Below are 17,517 nucleotides of genomic sequence, written 5' to 3' on the forward strand. Positions count from 1 at the left end.
GCTAGATTTAGCGCTCTAGACCTAAGGTTTTTTTTTATGCTTAAAGAGTGGTTGATTAAAACTCATTTAAACTTAATTATGATTTGTTTTTTTAGGTGTCAGTGGTTGAGGGAGTGTGTTGGTGATGCAGGCAGCACAGGGCTCTGGCTGTTTTGATAGTGAGCACCTGGCAGTACTCGAGATAAAGGCTAATGGGGGAGCTTAGGCCTGGGGGAGTTCTGCTGCGATATCTCATCTACAGGCTCAGCAGTTCACTGAAACAGAGGAGAGAGAAAGATGGAGACAGACTGACAGACAGAGATAGAGATAAAAGCAGACCAAAAGTTAGTTACACGAATATACTCCCTCATTTACACTATGATAGCACACTCACTCACTTGTATTGGACACACAGAAACACACGGGCGGACACGCACACACACACACACACACACACACACACACACACACACACACACACACACACACACACACACACACACACACACACACACACACACACAGAGAAAGACAGAGCAGTAGTTCAGAGATCTGGTGACAGGGGTTATACATGTGTGATTGTTATGGAAATGATGGAAGTGAGAGGCTGCCCACAGGAAACACCTGTGGATCAGGGGCAGAACCCAGAGAGGAGTGACCCTCATAAACCATGACAAACAGGCAGGCCGTTTAATAGAACCAGAGCAAATAAATCCCCCTCTTCCATGTTGCTGGAAGGAGCATGAGTAATCCCGGTCCACGTCACCACGAGTGATGTGTTGTTTTTGGTAGGGACCATCCAGAAATGTTGCACCATCCCAACATTTAGGTCATGCACAGAAAATAGTTCTCCCGCTCCTTGTGGACCAGGGGAGGGGAGAGGAGAGGAAAGGAGGGTGAGGGAGAGCACAAAGAACGAGCGGAGAAAGAGTCTGAGCTGCGGGGACTGGCAGGAAGAGGGGGAAATGGGCAGAGCAAGGGAGGTAGAGGGGGCTGGGGTTGTTCAAAGGTGGAGGAAGAACGCTGCTGGCCATGTTCTTTATTGATCTGAATGAGATCAAACCTGTCTGATAGCTGGACAAACACCAGCTCCCCCTCTCTCTCTCTCTCTCTGACTTTTTTCTTCTTCTTCTCCTTTGTTCTTTTTTTGTCTTTCTTCTATGTGTCTCATTCAAATTCTTGTATTTGTCTTTCTCTCGACTCTCTCCCTTCCTCACCTTTCTCCCGTCTTCCTTTATTCCTGAGTAATTGTAGGTTTGCAGTTTGAGTGTGTTGTTTCTTGGGTGATGTCGAGCTGTTAGGACCCTAAGAGAAGATACTGAATTGGGAGGGATAGTTTTCTTTTTTTCTCCATTTTCTCTGTACAAAGATATGGAGCATCCTATCTGTCGGTGTGAAGTAGTGGTTGAGGGGTCTGGGTCTACTTTGTTGCCTCAGGGCTTGGACAGCTTGAATTCATTGAGGGAACGGGGTAGTATTAGCGTAGTCAGTTCCACAGCAGTAAATCAGACTCAGTGTGGCTGAAACAGAGGAAGGTTTGCATTTTTGAACGCTCAGACTCCTCCTGACCTTAACCCGGTTGAGACGCCCTGGAATGACCATAGAAAGGCATTCACACAAGACTTCCCCGGATGTTCAGTTGAGGTTATTGCTGCTAAATGAGGTCCTGCCAACCACCTAATCCAATGGTCCGTGAACTTCTTCCACCATGGACTGTGGATCTTTTAATAATGTATTCAGTTAAGATATTGGAAGTGATGGTGTATCATTAGTGCATTCATTATGATGATTTAGATAAAGAACGTAGCCCCGTTTATGGCATTTCGCAGCGTGAGTCGGGGATGTTCCCTCGTGCTTTAGGTTTGTCTCTGCACATTATGTCTGCCCTCTGAGTGGGAGTGTGCCTTTGGCAAGAGGATTCTTCTCAGATTGAGGTTTTGCTCAATCATGTGCGGCCTCTTGGGTATATTAATTGGATGGTTTCCAGCTACAGGAATTAGGAATTAGGTTTTTGAATGTGCCTGAGTGATGCTTTGGCGGATATTCACTCTGCTTCTGTCTGCGTTCTGACTTGTTAGCCCTCCCACCCCCACCTCACTCACTAACACACTTATCACACACACACACACACACACACACACACACACACACACTAATTTACACGTAAACTCAGATGTACAGATGTACGTTTTTTGTACTTCTTAGTAGGTAGTCACAAGCATACAATCAGTGTGGTTTGGGTGAAATGCTGCCAGTTGGCGATGTCTTGCCTGGAGTCTAAAGGCGGCAGCAACCGCCTCAAAATTCTTCTCCAAGTTTGGACTGATCAACAGATTGAATTTATGTAACTGTGCATGGGCAGGCTTTTTTTTTTTTACCCGCTGAATTGTGGCCAGTCAAAGAGAGCCAGTGTGGAACTGCGGTTTCGACTGAAAGAAAAGGAAAGAAGGAGAGACAGCGAGAGAGGAATGGAGAGTAGTGCTGAGGTTTACAGTAGAACTGTAGAATCCAGGAGTGATCGGGGCAGAGTCGGGGAGAGAGAGATAGATAGATATGGGGGAGAGAGAGAGAGAGAGAGATAGATAGATATGGGGGAGAGAGAGAGATAGAGAGGGGGAGAGAGAGACAATAACAAGAAGAGTGACGCGTGACAGGGAGTGGTGCCTGTGACAACAGGGGACAGGGAGGAGGGAGGAGTGACAGAAATGCTGTGAGAGAGAGAGAAGGGGGGGGGGGGGTGAAAGTGACAAAGGGATCTGCAGCATGTGTGAGTTGGGTCGGGCTATGGGTCTGGTCCAGGGTGCTGGACAAGAATGAGAAACATCCCAGATATTTTCCAGAGCACTCTTTCTCTCCCTCTCTCTCTCTCTCTCTCTCGCTCTCTCTCTCTTTCTCCCTCTCCCTCTCCCTCTCTGTGTGTCTCTCTCTCTTTCTAACCGCTCTGAGCTGGCTTTGCAGAGTAGGAGGGTGAAGAGAGGGAACGGTGAGAGGAGGAGGAGGAGGAGGAGGAGGAGAAGAGAGTGGGCCTCGAGAGGAAGTGAGGGAGAAGGGTGACATGTGAAAAGACCTGCCTCTGGAAAGCAGACACATGGAAACACTTTAAGTTTGATGGGGCCGTGCTCACAGAGTTACACTAATGGACAGCCATGCCAGTCTTAAGCTGACCTAGATATGGCTTCTGCTCACGACTGTAAAAAATGACCTCTGAATGGTCTGTGTTCCCATCAGTCAAACCCCTTTTGAAGTTGACCAGGATAACAGTTGCAGCTCATAACCTTTGTCGTTCTCCTAAAAGATGAAATTCTTCGTTATTTGAATTGAATACAGTCCTCTTTCTCCAGTCCTGCAACTTTCTCATAAACAGACAACTTCCTCCCTCTTTGATAGCGTAACATGTATTTTGTGTTCTCATGATGGTTGTTGAGATGTCATGCAAAAAGAATCTTGAATTTAAATCAGTGCTTTGCTGTGTGTATGGGGAAATGTGACGTCTCCAGCTGGTCACTTGGCACATAGTTTATGCGGAGTGTAAAGGTGACTTAACTACTGCCAACTAAAGTATGTCTGGACGTAGAGACAACATCTGAGTTTAGCCAGAGAGCCTTTGATGAACAGAATTAAGGGCAATTAAAGAGGAAGTATGATTTCCAGGAGCGGTGTGATTGGGAGCGATATGGAGTGAAACGGATACAGGGGATATTTGTGTGGAAAATCTGAGAGACATTCACAAATACATATGGAGACAAAACAGGAGGAAGGTAGGGGCAGGAATAAGTGGCAGGATTCAGAGAGACAAACAGGGTCAGGGACAAATACATGCACACACACACACACACACACACACACACACACACACACACACACACATTCAGACAGACAGTTAGACACACACACACACACACACTCAGGGTGGAGCAGGTCATGGCTGTGGCTCATTGTTGTTGAGTCCGACAGACTTCCTGTTCAGGCAGGAATGACGCCCATTTACCACAAGCCATCTGTACCTACACACACACACACACACACACACAAACACACACACACACACACACACACACACGTAGTGCATGGTGATTGCAAGTGTAATGATAAACTAAAAGTACATTTTGTGCAATCTGGGCTCATAAATGCGCTGGCAGCCGCAGCAGTCAGACACCTGGGTGTTCAAACAGGACTTTTGGATGTGTAAACAAACCGCCTGTAAACACCATCACGCCTCGTGCACATCAAGCCTTTCAGCAGCAAAACCAGCAGCAAACAGCACACTTAATAACTGGCCCAAAAAGCGCTCTTTTTCTCTCTCTTTGCTGTTTTTCTCTTTCTTTTCTTTCATTCTGTCTCCCTCTCACCCCCCCCCCCCCCCCCCTCTCAAAGCGTTGTTTTCCCTTGGCTCCTGGGGTCTGTCAGCACAGGTTTTGAGGTTTGATCGAGGCTCTCCTCAGATCTGCCCGGAGCAAACCTGCTTGGATTGTGTTTTCCCTGCTAACAGTCAACACATACCTACACACACACACACACACACACACACACACACACACACTCAAGCTGTGTCTAATTTCAGCCAGCAAGGCGACTCGCACAAGCGCACACACTCTCTCTCTCTCTCTCTCTGACACACACACTCGAGTATCAGATGCCACCATTATTGCTCTGGCCCCCTTCCCAAAATCTCGTCTCTCACACACTGGTCTGGTGTGTCCTCACTGTCTCACACGGTCCCCTTTTAAAGCAACTAATTTGGTTTTCCCCCCTGTTCCCCCTCCTGCTCTCTTTTCTTTGTCTTCTCTGCCCTTTATCCCCCTCTTCTCTCTCTTCCCCCTCTACCTCTCTGCCCTCAATCTCTCTCCCCTGACCAGGCTCTGGAACGGGAGCAGGTTGACAGTATCCAGCCCAAGCTCCAGCATGTGAATGCGGTCGGCCAGGGTCTCATCCAGAGCGCAGCCAAACACACTGACACACAGGCACTGGAGCATGACCTGGAGACAACCAACCTGCACTGGAACTCCCTCAACAAGCGGGTGAGCACACACACACACACACACACACACACACACAAACACACACACACACACACACAAGACATATACATGCACACACACACAGCCTCAGCACACCGGCTCTCACACACATGCTCCAACACACACACACACACACACACACACAAAAGACATACACATGCACACACACACACAGCCTCAGCACACCGGCTCTCACACACATGCACCAACACGCACACGCAGACATACATACATAAATACACTCTCTTGCTTTTTTCTGTCTGCCATTGTACAAGGAGACAATCATGAATACTCTCTCCCTCTCTCGTAAACACACACACACACACACACACACACACACACACACACACACACACAGAATCAGAATGATTTAAGTGTTTCTAATTTGTATACATTCACAGGTGGCTGAACGCGTTGCCCAGCTGCAGGAGGCCCTGTTGCATTGTGGGAAGTTCCAAGATGCACTTGAGCCTCTGTTGAGCTGGCTCAGCGACACGGAAGAGCTCATCGCCCACCAGAAGCCCCCGTCAGCGGAGTACAGGGTGGTCAAGGCGCAGATCCAGGAGCAGAAAGTGAGTTACGCTTTAATAACACATTAATAACATGCTTGTAATATGTATGTGGTGCTTTAATAGCATTGCTGTAATATTTATGGTGGTGTGATCCGCAGTAAGAATTCAGTTGAGCCATTTCAGCCCCTGGGGCTTTAGCCTGCCCAGTCTACGGGCAGGAAGGGAAGGCATTGGTTCACCACCAGACACTAGATACACACACACACTTAAACACACATTAGAAGCGCTGCTGGTGTAAAATTCAAGGGCAGCTTCAGGCCTTTTGTTATGTTAACACACACACACACACACACACACACATGCGTGCACCCACACACACACATGCGTGCACCCACACACACAGCCACACACACACTGCAGCCTGAGCTATCAGAGCAACTGAATAACCAGCGATTAGCGTGTCCCTGTCCTGCATCAATCCAAATTCTTGAGGCTAAGTTGTCTCCCCATCTCCCCTTGTCCAGCTCCTGCAGCGTCTCCTTGACGACCGGCGGGGCACCGTGGAGATGATCCGGGCGGAGGGAGCACGCATCGCTGTCACTGCAGAGACGCAGGACAGGGACAAGATCCAGAAGCACCTGGAGAGTCTGAGCCAGAGGTGGAGCGACCTGCTGGAGAAGGCCACAGCTAGGTACACATGCACACACACACACACACACACACACACACACACACACACACACACACACACACACACATGCATGCACTACACATTATTCATCAGTCTCTCTCTCACACACACACACACACACACACCCACACCCACACCCACACACCCACACACACACCCCCACCCACACCCACACACATACACACAAACACCCACACACACACACTCACATGCACTACACCTGTCTCTCTCACACACACTCATATGCTCTCTCTCACACCCACTACACATCATTCATCACACACACACACACACACACACACACACACACACATATTGACTGTGTCCATGTGTGTGTAGGCAAAGGCAGCTGGAGGAGTTGCAGGTGTTGGCGCTGCAGTTCCATGAAGCTGTGGAGCCTCTGGGGGAGTGGCTTAGTGTCACAGAGAGACGCCTCAGCACTGCGGAACCAATGGGAACCCAGACCTCGAAAATCACACAGCAGATTGCCCGGCACAAGGTACACACACACACACACACACACACACACACACACACAGAATCACCGTGGCAAACAGACACACACAGAAGACAGAGACTCTAATGGGAGAGATCCGGACCTCCCACCCCAATTGGTCCAAACTTCATTACATCCTACCATTTTGGTTTTTGTCCTTTGTTTAGTTTCAAAGTTTCAAACGCATGTTTAGTCGTACTTTCTCATTTGGTCATTGGTCTGGTAAGTTCTTTGGTTCTGGATCACAGCAATGGTAAAAGCCAATGAAAGCACAGTTTATCCTCAGTTGATGTTTTTGTTTTTGCATGTTTTCTGTGTGTTATGATTTATATTCATATGATTTATCATTAGTTTGTCTTTAAAATGTCACATCTGCATGGTTCTATTGCTTTTTCCTTTTATTATTCCCATTTCATCTTTCATCTCTCTCTTGCACTGGTCTTGGGTGGCACTCAGGCCCTCAAAGAGGACGTTACATCACGGGGGGTTGAGCTTCATCACCTGGAGGCCCTGGGCCAATCACTGACCCCACTGAGCAGTCCGTCGGACTGTGATTGGCTGCGGGAACGTGTGGGGGCGGTGCGCACCGGGCACAGTGAGCTACTCGATTGGTGTTTGCGTCGGGAAGCCATGCTGGAGCAGGCGCTGGCCAATGCCCAGCTCTTTGGCGAGGACGAGGTTGAGGTGCTGAACTGGCTGGCAGAGGTGGCACAGAGGCTGGCAGAGGTGTCAATTCAAACCTACCAGCCTGACCTGCTGGCACAGCAGCACAAACACACACTGGTACGCCACACACACATGAAGACACACACACACAGTCTAACACAAGGAGAAGCGTATGGGTTAACTGTCACTAAAACACACTGAGAGAATGAGAAGGAATTAACAATATTGTCGAACCGTAAGTGCTACAGTATTTTGCAAACCTAAATAGATAGGATAATGAGCTGCTTTTCAGTCAGCTTGGACTTTCTAGTACTCTTTTCTTTTAGAGTGTAACTTAACCACTGTTACTCTCCCTCAGTCCCTCAATGAGGAGATCGTCAGCAGGAAGAAGACTGTTGACCAGGCCATCAAGAATGGACAGGCCCTCCTGAAGCAGACCACAGGTATCTAACAAACACGGCACTCAGTGTGTTTGCTGCTTATGGACTTTGATGTATAAGTTAGAAATGACATGTGGACCTTTGTTTTTGTGGCCCCTTTGAGGGATGGGCTGAGCTTTTAACTTAAACAGCTAATCTTTGTGTGTGGCCATATGATATGGTTATGAATATTATGATATAGGATACAAATGATCAATGCATTCAGTCAGTAGTTCTGTGGAATACTGACCCGCGTGCTGTATGCTGCCCCCTATAGGTGAGGAGGTGTTGTTGATCCAGGAGAAGCTGGACGGCATCAAGAGCCGCTACGCTGAGATGACTGCCGGGAGCAGCAAGGCCCTCCGCACCCTTGAGCAGGCACTGCAGCTGGCCACGCGATTCGCCAGTGCGCACGAGAACATCAACCAATGGCTGGACGCCGTAGAAACAGAGCTTAACAACATGGAGCTGGACAACACGCCATCCTATCAGGACAGGCAGAAGGTAGGGAGAGAGGACTCTGGGCTATTCTTTGGGGATGTAACATGATCACAGCTGAAATTGTTCCTCATAGATAGGGATGTTTGTGGGGGTGTTCACACACACACACACACACACACACACGTGTGTTGAGTGTTCATGGATGTTCGTATGATACAGGAGCTGAAGTGTGTGTGCGCGGAGAAGCGTCTGGTTCTGGACACGGTGAATGAGGTGGGCAGTGCCCTGCTGGACCTGGTGCCATGGCGTGGCCGGGAGGGGCTCGACCGCCTGGTCGCCGACGCTAACCAGCGCTACCGCCAGGCCGACGAGACCATCGTTCAGCGAGTGCAGCAGGTCCAAGCTGCCATCCAGAGGTCACAGCAGGTACTGCGTTCAGACATTAACACCACTCGCCATGTCATATGAATATACCACGGGCCAATCTGTTGCATTGTTTGCACAGATGTCCGAAGTGACATGATGACCAAGTCTTGGTCTAAGCTAATTTTACAATTATGAGGGCAGAAAAATCTTTCTGCGCTGGGTGCTGTATCAGTGAGGAGGCATTATGGGTAGACTGTGATCTCATGGGGCACCAGAACATTCACTCAAGTCCGGTTATAAGCATGGAACGAACCTTTTTTGTATGTTCTGAATGTATGAGCAGCCATAATTGTGTGTTACAATGTCAATACCTCGCACTGGAAATATCCAGGACCTGACACTGATCTCTGCCTGTTGTCCCCTGGTGTGTTCAGTATGAGGAGGCCATTGACGCCGAGCTGACCTGGCTGGCTGAGACGGAGCGTAAGCTGGTCTCCTTGGGGCCCCTCAGCCTGGAGCCCGACGTGACCGTGGCCCAGATGCAGGTCCAGAGGGCCTTCAACATCGACATCATCAGACACAAGGACACCATAGACCAGCTGACCAACACGCGGGACAACATCATGGAGACGTGCAGCGACCAGCAGAAAGACACGCTGAAGGTGAGGAGAGAGGAAGAGGATGACATGGAGACTGACGAAGAGGGAGGGGGAGAGGGAGAGCAAGAGAGTGGTCAGAAGCATAGAGGGAGCATCTCTAACTCAATTAAAGCGAAACTTTAGAGATTAAACTTGGAATGTGGAGTGAAAGGAAAACTAAATTGACTCTCTGAGATATAACTGCTTGCCATTCACACACACACACACACACACACACACACACACACACACACACACACACACACACAAGCACAGTGATGAGTTAATGTAATTTAACATCAGATGTACCAAATTAAACATTTACATTTGGGAAAATAACAATAATTTCAGTATGAGCATAAATCTCTGACTAAAAGCTGTTATTCCCCTTAACGCACACGCATACTCAGGTGAAGACGGACTCGCTGAGCGCTCGGTACGAGGCCGTGAGCCAGAGTCACTCGGAGCGCTTCTCAGCGCTGGAGCAGGCCCAGGTCCTGGTGGCCCGGTTCTGGGAGACCCACGAGGATCTGGACCCCTGGCTGGGTGAGACTGAAGCCCTGATCAGCCAGCTCCCCCCGCCAGCCATCGACACCGAGGCCCTCCGTCAGCAGCAGGAGCAGATGAGGGTGAGGAGAACACTGACTCAGTCAAGATACTGGAGCTATAGTATCATTTTAGTATGTGAGACCAGTACTAATGTGGCCACCGCTGATATGTATTATTAAGCAAGGTGGGGAGTAGAGGTGACAGTAGATACATGGGTGCCAGCTATGTGAACAGGATGCTGAGAGACCAGTTAAGCTGCAGCATGGAGTGGAGTACCACCATGTTTAGACTAGTTTAGTCTGTTTGATTTATTGACTTGTGCTAATGTACAGTAAGTTTACATTGTCATCTTTTCACCCATTCATTTTTTTCCATTAAACAAACAATTTTTTCCCCTCCACTATGTCCCTTCTTTCTCTCTCTCTCTCTCACTCTCTCTCTCCCTCTCTCCATCTCTCCATCTCCAGCTCCTGAGGGAGTCCATTGCTGAGCACAAGCCCCACATTGATAAGCTTCTGAAGATCGGCCCCCAGCTGGCAGAGCTGAGCGCCCAGGAGGGGGCGTCAGTGAGGCAGCGCTACACCGGCGCGGAGAAGCGCTACCTGGCCATCAAGGAGGAGGTGAAAGGTCGGGCAGGCGCTCTGGACGAGGCCGTGTCCCAGTCCACTCAGGTACGTTACCACACTGCACCCGCATGCCAGCGGGAGACTGCTCTTGTACTAACTAACAGTTTCACACAATATAGCCTTTAGCCTAGCCATGCATTTCAGGCATAATACTCTAGGCCATGATAATTAGCAAATTAACAAAAGTCAAAATCAGTGGAGGAATATTTCCCTCTGAGCCTGTATTTTGTCTTAGATGTTTAAACTTGTCTTGCTGATGAGTTTCTGGCCATTTTGGGTTTGTGTGCTTGGCCCATTCATCTGTTTCACTGCTAGTCATGTACATGCTCACTCTAAAGCTCTGATGTTAAAGAACCATGCACATTTCTGCTGGTCATAGAGAAGACTGAGTGTGTGTTGTTTGCATGCTGTTGATCTAACACACTGTTGTTTCTCCATCCCCACTTCCCCTAACTCTGACATATGTCCCCCCCCCCTTCGATGTATGCCGATCTACTTGTAATCCCCAACACCCTTCCCCAAAAACCACCATCCTATTCCCCCCTCCATCACCCCTACCCCACCCCACCCCCGCCTGCCTCCACCCTGTCCTCCAAACCCCTTCCTCATCCATCCATCCATCCATCCATCCATCCATCCATCGTCCGTCTCATGTGCCCATGTGTGATGCACCTCTCCACCCTTCACTCACCTCCACTGGATTGTGTGTGTGTGTGTGTGTGTGTGTTCACCCTCCACCGCCGACCATTACTGCTAACTGCACCCCAGCTGGTAGAGGTAAGAATGGCACTTGCAGACTCACCACATATACCAAACACACACACACACACACACGCATGCATCCCACCATTATATCACCCATCAGCATCTGCTCATTACACAGCATAGTTTCAGCATAGACGACTTTAGTAGGTAGCATCTTAAGCATCTTAAGCCTTAAGCTCCGTCAACATAGCTCAGTCCAACAATGTGCTAGAAACTATTCATTTCCTGTTGTGTGAGAACCGTTATTTCAACCCTCGGTTTTAGGTTTCACACTTACAGTATGTGTGCTAGTGTGTCATGCCTTGCTTATGTTTTCTCCATAAGTGTTCCTCAAGCCCTGTGCCTTGAGTGTGTGTGTGTGTGTGTGTGTGTGTGTGTGTTGTGTGACTCCGTTCTCCTCTAACTCAGTCCCTACTCGCTGTTGGCAGCTGGTCCCCTATGAGAGAGTGGTAGTTCGCTCCGTGCTCGTCCCCTTTGGAGGAGCTCCTCAGTGGGGCTGGTGCCAGCAGAAACAGCTGTGGCTGCGCTCTCACGGGAGGGCTTTTTACATTAACCTTGAGACCGCAGCTACACACTCCCCGCAGCCAGGCGGAAACAAACAAACAAACAAATAAATAAATAAATAAATAAACTCCACTCATTCCTCCACCTCCCCACATTCTGCATGGATTAGATCACTCGCTAGATTCCAGAGCCAGTGAATGAGGCAGTCATGGGGTTTGGGTCAAGGCTGCAATAACTTCACTTAAAAACAAATGAGATAAGCAAACAGAGACTGCACCATAAGAAACTAAAGCCACAAGCGTTCACCTTAACCCAGCCTTAAGCTTCTACCTCCGTGTGTGTGTGTGTGTGTGTGTGTGTGTGTGTGGGTGTGGGGGGGTGTGTGTGTGTGTGTGTGTGTGTGTGTGTGTGTGTGGTGTTTGCATATGTGGTGGCATCCATGTTCTTGTGTCTGTATGTCATAATGTGTTTTTATTTGTGTGAGTATGTGTGTTTAATTCCACACACCCTTCCTACCTGCAGTTCCATGACAAGATGGACCCCCTGCTGGAGACTCTGGAGGGGGCGGTGCAGAGGCTGAGGCAGCCCCCGCCGGTGGCAGCAGAGGTGGATAAGATCCGGGAGCAGCTGGCCGACCACCGGGGCGCGGGGCTGGAGTTGGACAAACTGCTGCCCTCCTTCAGTGCTCTGTGTGCCCGCGGGGAGGAGCTGATCACACGCGCCTCTCACCACGACCCTGCGGCTCAGGGTGAGTTTTACACACACACACACACACACACACACACACACACACACACACACACACACACACACACTCACCCACGCACTCACACAGACACACACACAGACACACACACAGACACACACACAGACACACACACAGACACACACACAGACACACACACAGACACACACACAGACACACACACAGACACACACACAGACACACACACATACACACACACAGACGTAACTCCCCAGTAAGCGTTTAGTATGCACATAGTGCATAAGGGCGTTACTGTCTCTGCAGTAGGCCACCCCATAGGAAATGATACACTTGTGGAAAGTATGTATTTCTAGTACAGTCATGACCATGCCTCCATACAAAAATTCAAACCTTCATACCTCAGCTGCATTTAAAGGCTGAGGTTTAAAGGCTTGGTACCATTTATTATCTGTAAACTAATGGAGTAAAGAATAATTTTTGTGAATGATTTGATTTGCGTCTGATTTCTTCCAGCGGTGCGCTCTCGTCTGCTGCGTCTCCGTTCCCTGTGGGATGAGATCCGTCAGCGGGCCGAGGAGAAGGAGGGGAAGCTCACGGACGTGCTGGATCTCGCCGGAAAGTTCTGGGCCGACATGGCAGCGCTGCTCAGCACGCTCCGAGACTCGCAGGACATCGTGAAGGAGCTGGAGGACCCGGGCGTCGACCCCTCGCTCATCAAACAGCAGATCGAGGCCGCAGAGGTCAGTCTCGGGGTCAGAGGTCAAGTGTACAGTGTTTTTATTGGGTTGTGTGAGCTGGTGCTGATCTGATTACCTCGGTCTTGTTTCTCCTGTCTGATTGGTCGGCAGGCAATAAAGGCAGAGACTGATGGTCTCAGGGAGGAGCTGGAGATCGTGCGAACGCTCGGCGCTGACCTCATCTTCGCCTGCGGAGAGACGGAGAAGCCTGAGGTCAAGAAGACCATTGATGAGGTCAGGACTCTCAAAACGCATGCACATATATAGAAGTATCAGACTAACAGCCCCCACCACACACACACAACGCGCACACACTCGCACACACACGCACACACACACACGCACACACACACACGCACACGCACACGCACGCACGCACGCACGCACGCACGCACGCACGCACACACGCGCACACACAGGCACACACACAGACACACACACACACAGTGCATATAGAAAAGGGGTAATTAATCAGTGCCACAGGGCTGGATTATATGTGACCTTTAATATTTCACTCATGACAATACATGTCATCTCTGGATTGTTCCAGTATCCTCTGATAGTATATATCAATAAATATATTGAGTATATTTGAGTAGTCCTTGAGTAGTTCACCTCAGGAAATCCCACAGCATCTGCTGGTCTTTGCTGAATGTGCTGTTGTGTGTCCTCTCAGATGAATGCAGCGTGGGAGGGTCTGAACCGCGCGTGGAGAGAGAGGATGGAGCGGCTGGACGAAGCCATGACCGCCTCTGTGCAGTACCAGGATGCCTTGCAGGTCAGTGTCCCAGCATGCACGGCGTACGCCATCTGTGTGTCCATGAGCAGCCATACATGAAGTTTACTGGATGTTGGAATGCCTCCACCTGGACGCTGTGAGTTGTGTGATGTGGTGTTGTAGTATGTGTGTGTGTGTGGCTGCAGGGCATGTTTGACTATCTGGACAACGCAGTCATCAAGCTGTGTGACATGCCTCCTGTCGGGACTGACCTAAGCACCGTCAAACAGGGGATAGAAGAACTCAAGGTGAAAAACACTGCGTAGCTTCCACTCTTTCTTCTCTGTATGTTCTCATCCCTCTCTTTATGTTCTTTCGTCATCTTTGTCCCTGGCTCTGTGTTCCCTCTCTTATCTTATATTATTAAATTATAATATTATTATCTTATATTACTCAGTCTTTTACCTTTCATTCATTGCCACTGTCAGGTTTTATCCTTCCTAATCCTATCACTTCATCTTCCACCAGCAATATAAGGTGGACGTTTATCAGCAGCAGATCGACATGGAGAAGCTCTGCCACCAGGGGGAGCTGCTGCTCAAGAAGGTGTCGGACCAGACAGACGAGATATGATCCAGGAGCCGCTGACTGAACTGCGCCATCTATGGGACAACCTGGGCGATAAGATCACACACAGACAGGTGGGGAGCATGCAGGCTAACTCAATATGACGAGGTTCTGTAGCGAAGAAGATTAGGTATTTTTGGTCATATTTTAGCATGAAAACTAGTAATCTAACATGACTCATCATCATGGTTCTGCCAAACAAATCAAACATAAAACAAAAGGAATAGTCTGCTTAGTGCATCATAAAAAAATATCAGTTCCCTAATTATACAAATAATTACACAAATTACACAAACATTGTGTATTATATTGCCAGTAACAATATCTGGATATCTTCATTTTCTCACGAGAGGTGCTGGATTATCTGTTGAGAAATAATGATTTTCTCTTGAGCACATGTTGAGGCGCTGCTCTTGGCCCTCATGCTGTGTTGGGCTGGTTAATTACGTTAGTGTGATCACTCTTCTCTCCGTTGTTCAGCACAAGCTGGAGGGGGCCCTGTTGGCTCTCGGGCAGTTCCAGCACGCGCTCTCCGAGCTGCAGTCCTGGTTGAGCCACACTCACGCCACACTGGACACCCAGAGACCCGTTGGCTCCGACCCCAAAGCATCATCGAGATCGAGCTGGCCAAGCACCACGTAAGCAGCTTTCTGTCTATCTCTCGATCCGCCAGACTCTCTGGCAGCTCCTTTCCTGTCTGGATCTTGTCTTCCTTCTCATGAGAACAGCTGTCACTTTGAATAATAATTATCATCTCCCACTGAACTCCATTTCTCTCTCTCTCTTTCCCTCCATCCTCCCTCTCTCTCTCTCTCTCTCTCTCTCTCTCTCTCTCTCCCCCCTCAGGTCCTGAGAAATGATCTGCTGTCGCATCGCTCCACGGTTGAGAATGTGAGCGGCGCTGGCTCGGAGCTGCTGGAGTCGAGCCCTGGAGACGAGGCCAGCCACCTGAGAGACCAGCTGGACGAGCTCAACGCCAGCTGGGAAAAACTCATCCTCAAGGCTGAGGACAGGCAGAAACTACTGGAGGCCGCACTGCATCAGGTATGTGTGAATGAGAGAGAGAGAGAGAGAGAGAGAGGTGGAGGGGATGAGAGAAACTAAAAAGGAGAAATGGAGAAGGAAACAGATATGAAAGAGGATAGAGAGAGGTATGGGTTAAGAGAGTGAGGAAGACGAGTGAGCTGGAGAGGGGTTGCAGGGGGGGAAATGTCTGGGGAAACTGCTGTTTCCTGATATTTGTGAGAGCGTGTTGATTTATGGGAACATTAGTGACTGTTACTGCGATTAATGCCAAAACCATGTCCTCCTTCCCCACTCCTCTCCTCTCCTCTGTTCTCCTGCTCCTCTCCTCTCCTCTCCTCTCCTCCTGCTCCACTCCTCCTGCTCCACTCCTCTCCTCTCCTCCTCTCCTCTCCTCCTCTCCTCTCCTCTCCTCTCCTCCTCCCCTCTTCTCTCCTCTCCTCTCCTCCTCTCCACTCCTCTCCTCTCCTCCTGCTCCACTCCAAGGCGGAGGGTTTCCATGGCGAGCTGGAGGAGTTTCTGCAGTGGATGCGACGGACGGAGAGCCAGCTGTCTGCCGCTAAACCCACTGGAGGCCTACCAGAGACGGCCCGCGAGCAGTTACAGCAACACATGGTACACACACACACACACACACACACACACACACACACACACACACATGGTACACACACACACACACACACATGGTACACACACACACACACACACACACACACACACACACACACACATGGTACACACACGCGCGCACACACACACACACATATATAATTAGATAAACATAATGAGGGCACACACACACCACACATGCCCTTAAGTCCATATGCTCTTGCACACACATACAAACCCCCAACCCCCAGTGCTAAGGGACGTATGCAAACACGCACATATACACAAACAGAGAGAAATCAACAGAAAGGCATATACCCCCCCCCCCCCCCCAAACACACACACACACACACACACACACAGCCCTGAATGCAGTGTATGTGTTGCACCTGCAGGAGGTGCAGGAGCAGCTGGTCCAGCGGGCTGAACAGTACCACCGGCTGCTGGACCAGGGGGAGTCGACGCTCCTGGCCCGTGGTGGGGAGGAGGGGGGACCCGGCGCCACCCAGACCCAACAGCACCTGGCCATGCTGCAGAACAAGTGGGCCAGCCTCAACACCAAGATGGACGACCGACGGGTGAGCCCAAACTCTGTCCTTGAAAACATCTATTTACTTCTGTCAGCTGGAGAAGCCAGCTCCAAACAAAAGAGACTCTTGTCAGCACTTGATGCAGACAAAGAGTGTTTACTGAAAATACAAGCTCAGCATTTTTGGTGACCTCTCTCTCTCTCTCTCCCTCTCCCTCTCTCTCTCCCTCTCACTCCCTCTCCTCTCTCCCTCTCTCTCCCTCTCTCTCCCTCTCCCTCTCCCTCTCTCCCTCTCCCTCTCCCTCTCCCTCTCCTCTCCCCCCTCTCTCTCTCAGGCTAAACTGGACGAGGCTGTATCACTGGCCACCAGTTTCCAGTCCTCCCTTCAGGCCACCATCAACTGGCTTACGCAGGCGGAGCAGACGCTCAACATGGCCCAGCCCCCGAGCCTCATCCTGGACACGGTGCTCTTCCAGATCGATGAGCACAAGGTGGGCTCCAGCAGGCCAATGGTGTCCTAAAGACAGCGTGTGAAGAGTGACGGGGCATTGATGAGTAGCATAGAACTATTGCAGTCAAAGTCAAAGCAAGCTGGGCAGCTGGTAGAGAGTAGGAAATATGAAATACTGCCCCCTATTGTCATGCTTATGTCTCTGTCTCTGTCCATATATCAAGTAGAATATATAAATACATATCATTCTCTATGTATCTATATATTGAAATACTGACTTGCCCTCTTGCCTCTCTGTCCCCTCTTGTCTCTCTGTCCCTTCATTTCTCTCTGTCTCTCTTGTCTCTCTGTCCCCTCCTCTGGTCTCTCTGTCCCCTCCTCTGGTCTCTCTGTCCCCTCTTGTCTCTCTGTCTCCTCTTGTCT

General features: G+C 49.7%; 1 protein-coding gene across 1 annotated transcript in view; it reads left to right on the forward strand.

Moving 5' to 3' along the window:
* Positions 1–17,517, forward strand: part of macf1a (microtubule actin crosslinking factor 1a) — a 181,710-nt gene that overhangs the window by 147,176 nt on the left and 17,017 nt on the right. The window contains 24 exon segments of the mRNA XM_042710701.1: positions 4,836–4,997; positions 5,399–5,569; positions 6,034–6,200; positions 6,540–6,699; positions 7,153–7,479; positions 7,721–7,805; positions 8,059–8,285; positions 8,442–8,648; positions 9,023–9,250; positions 9,637–9,855; positions 10,243–10,446; positions 12,193–12,418; positions 12,911–13,137; positions 13,246–13,368; positions 13,811–13,912; positions 14,059–14,160; positions 14,381–14,474; positions 14,477–14,553; positions 14,960–15,085; positions 15,088–15,117; positions 15,326–15,523; positions 15,989–16,117; positions 16,510–16,692; positions 16,979–17,134. Of these exon segments, the coding sequence (XP_042566635.1) occupies positions 4,836–4,997; positions 5,399–5,569; positions 6,034–6,200; positions 6,540–6,699; positions 7,153–7,479; positions 7,721–7,805; positions 8,059–8,285; positions 8,442–8,648; positions 9,023–9,250; positions 9,637–9,855; positions 10,243–10,446; positions 12,193–12,418; positions 12,911–13,137; positions 13,246–13,368; positions 13,811–13,912; positions 14,059–14,160; positions 14,381–14,474; positions 14,477–14,553; positions 14,960–15,085; positions 15,088–15,117; positions 15,326–15,523; positions 15,989–16,117; positions 16,510–16,692; positions 16,979–17,134 (3,930 nt within the window).

The sequence above is a fragment of the Clupea harengus genome, chromosome 19 (assembly GCF_900700415.2).
Source record: "Clupea harengus chromosome 19, Ch_v2.0.2, whole genome shotgun sequence".
Taxonomy (NCBI): Eukaryota; Metazoa; Chordata; class Actinopteri; order Clupeiformes; family Clupeidae; genus Clupea; species Clupea harengus.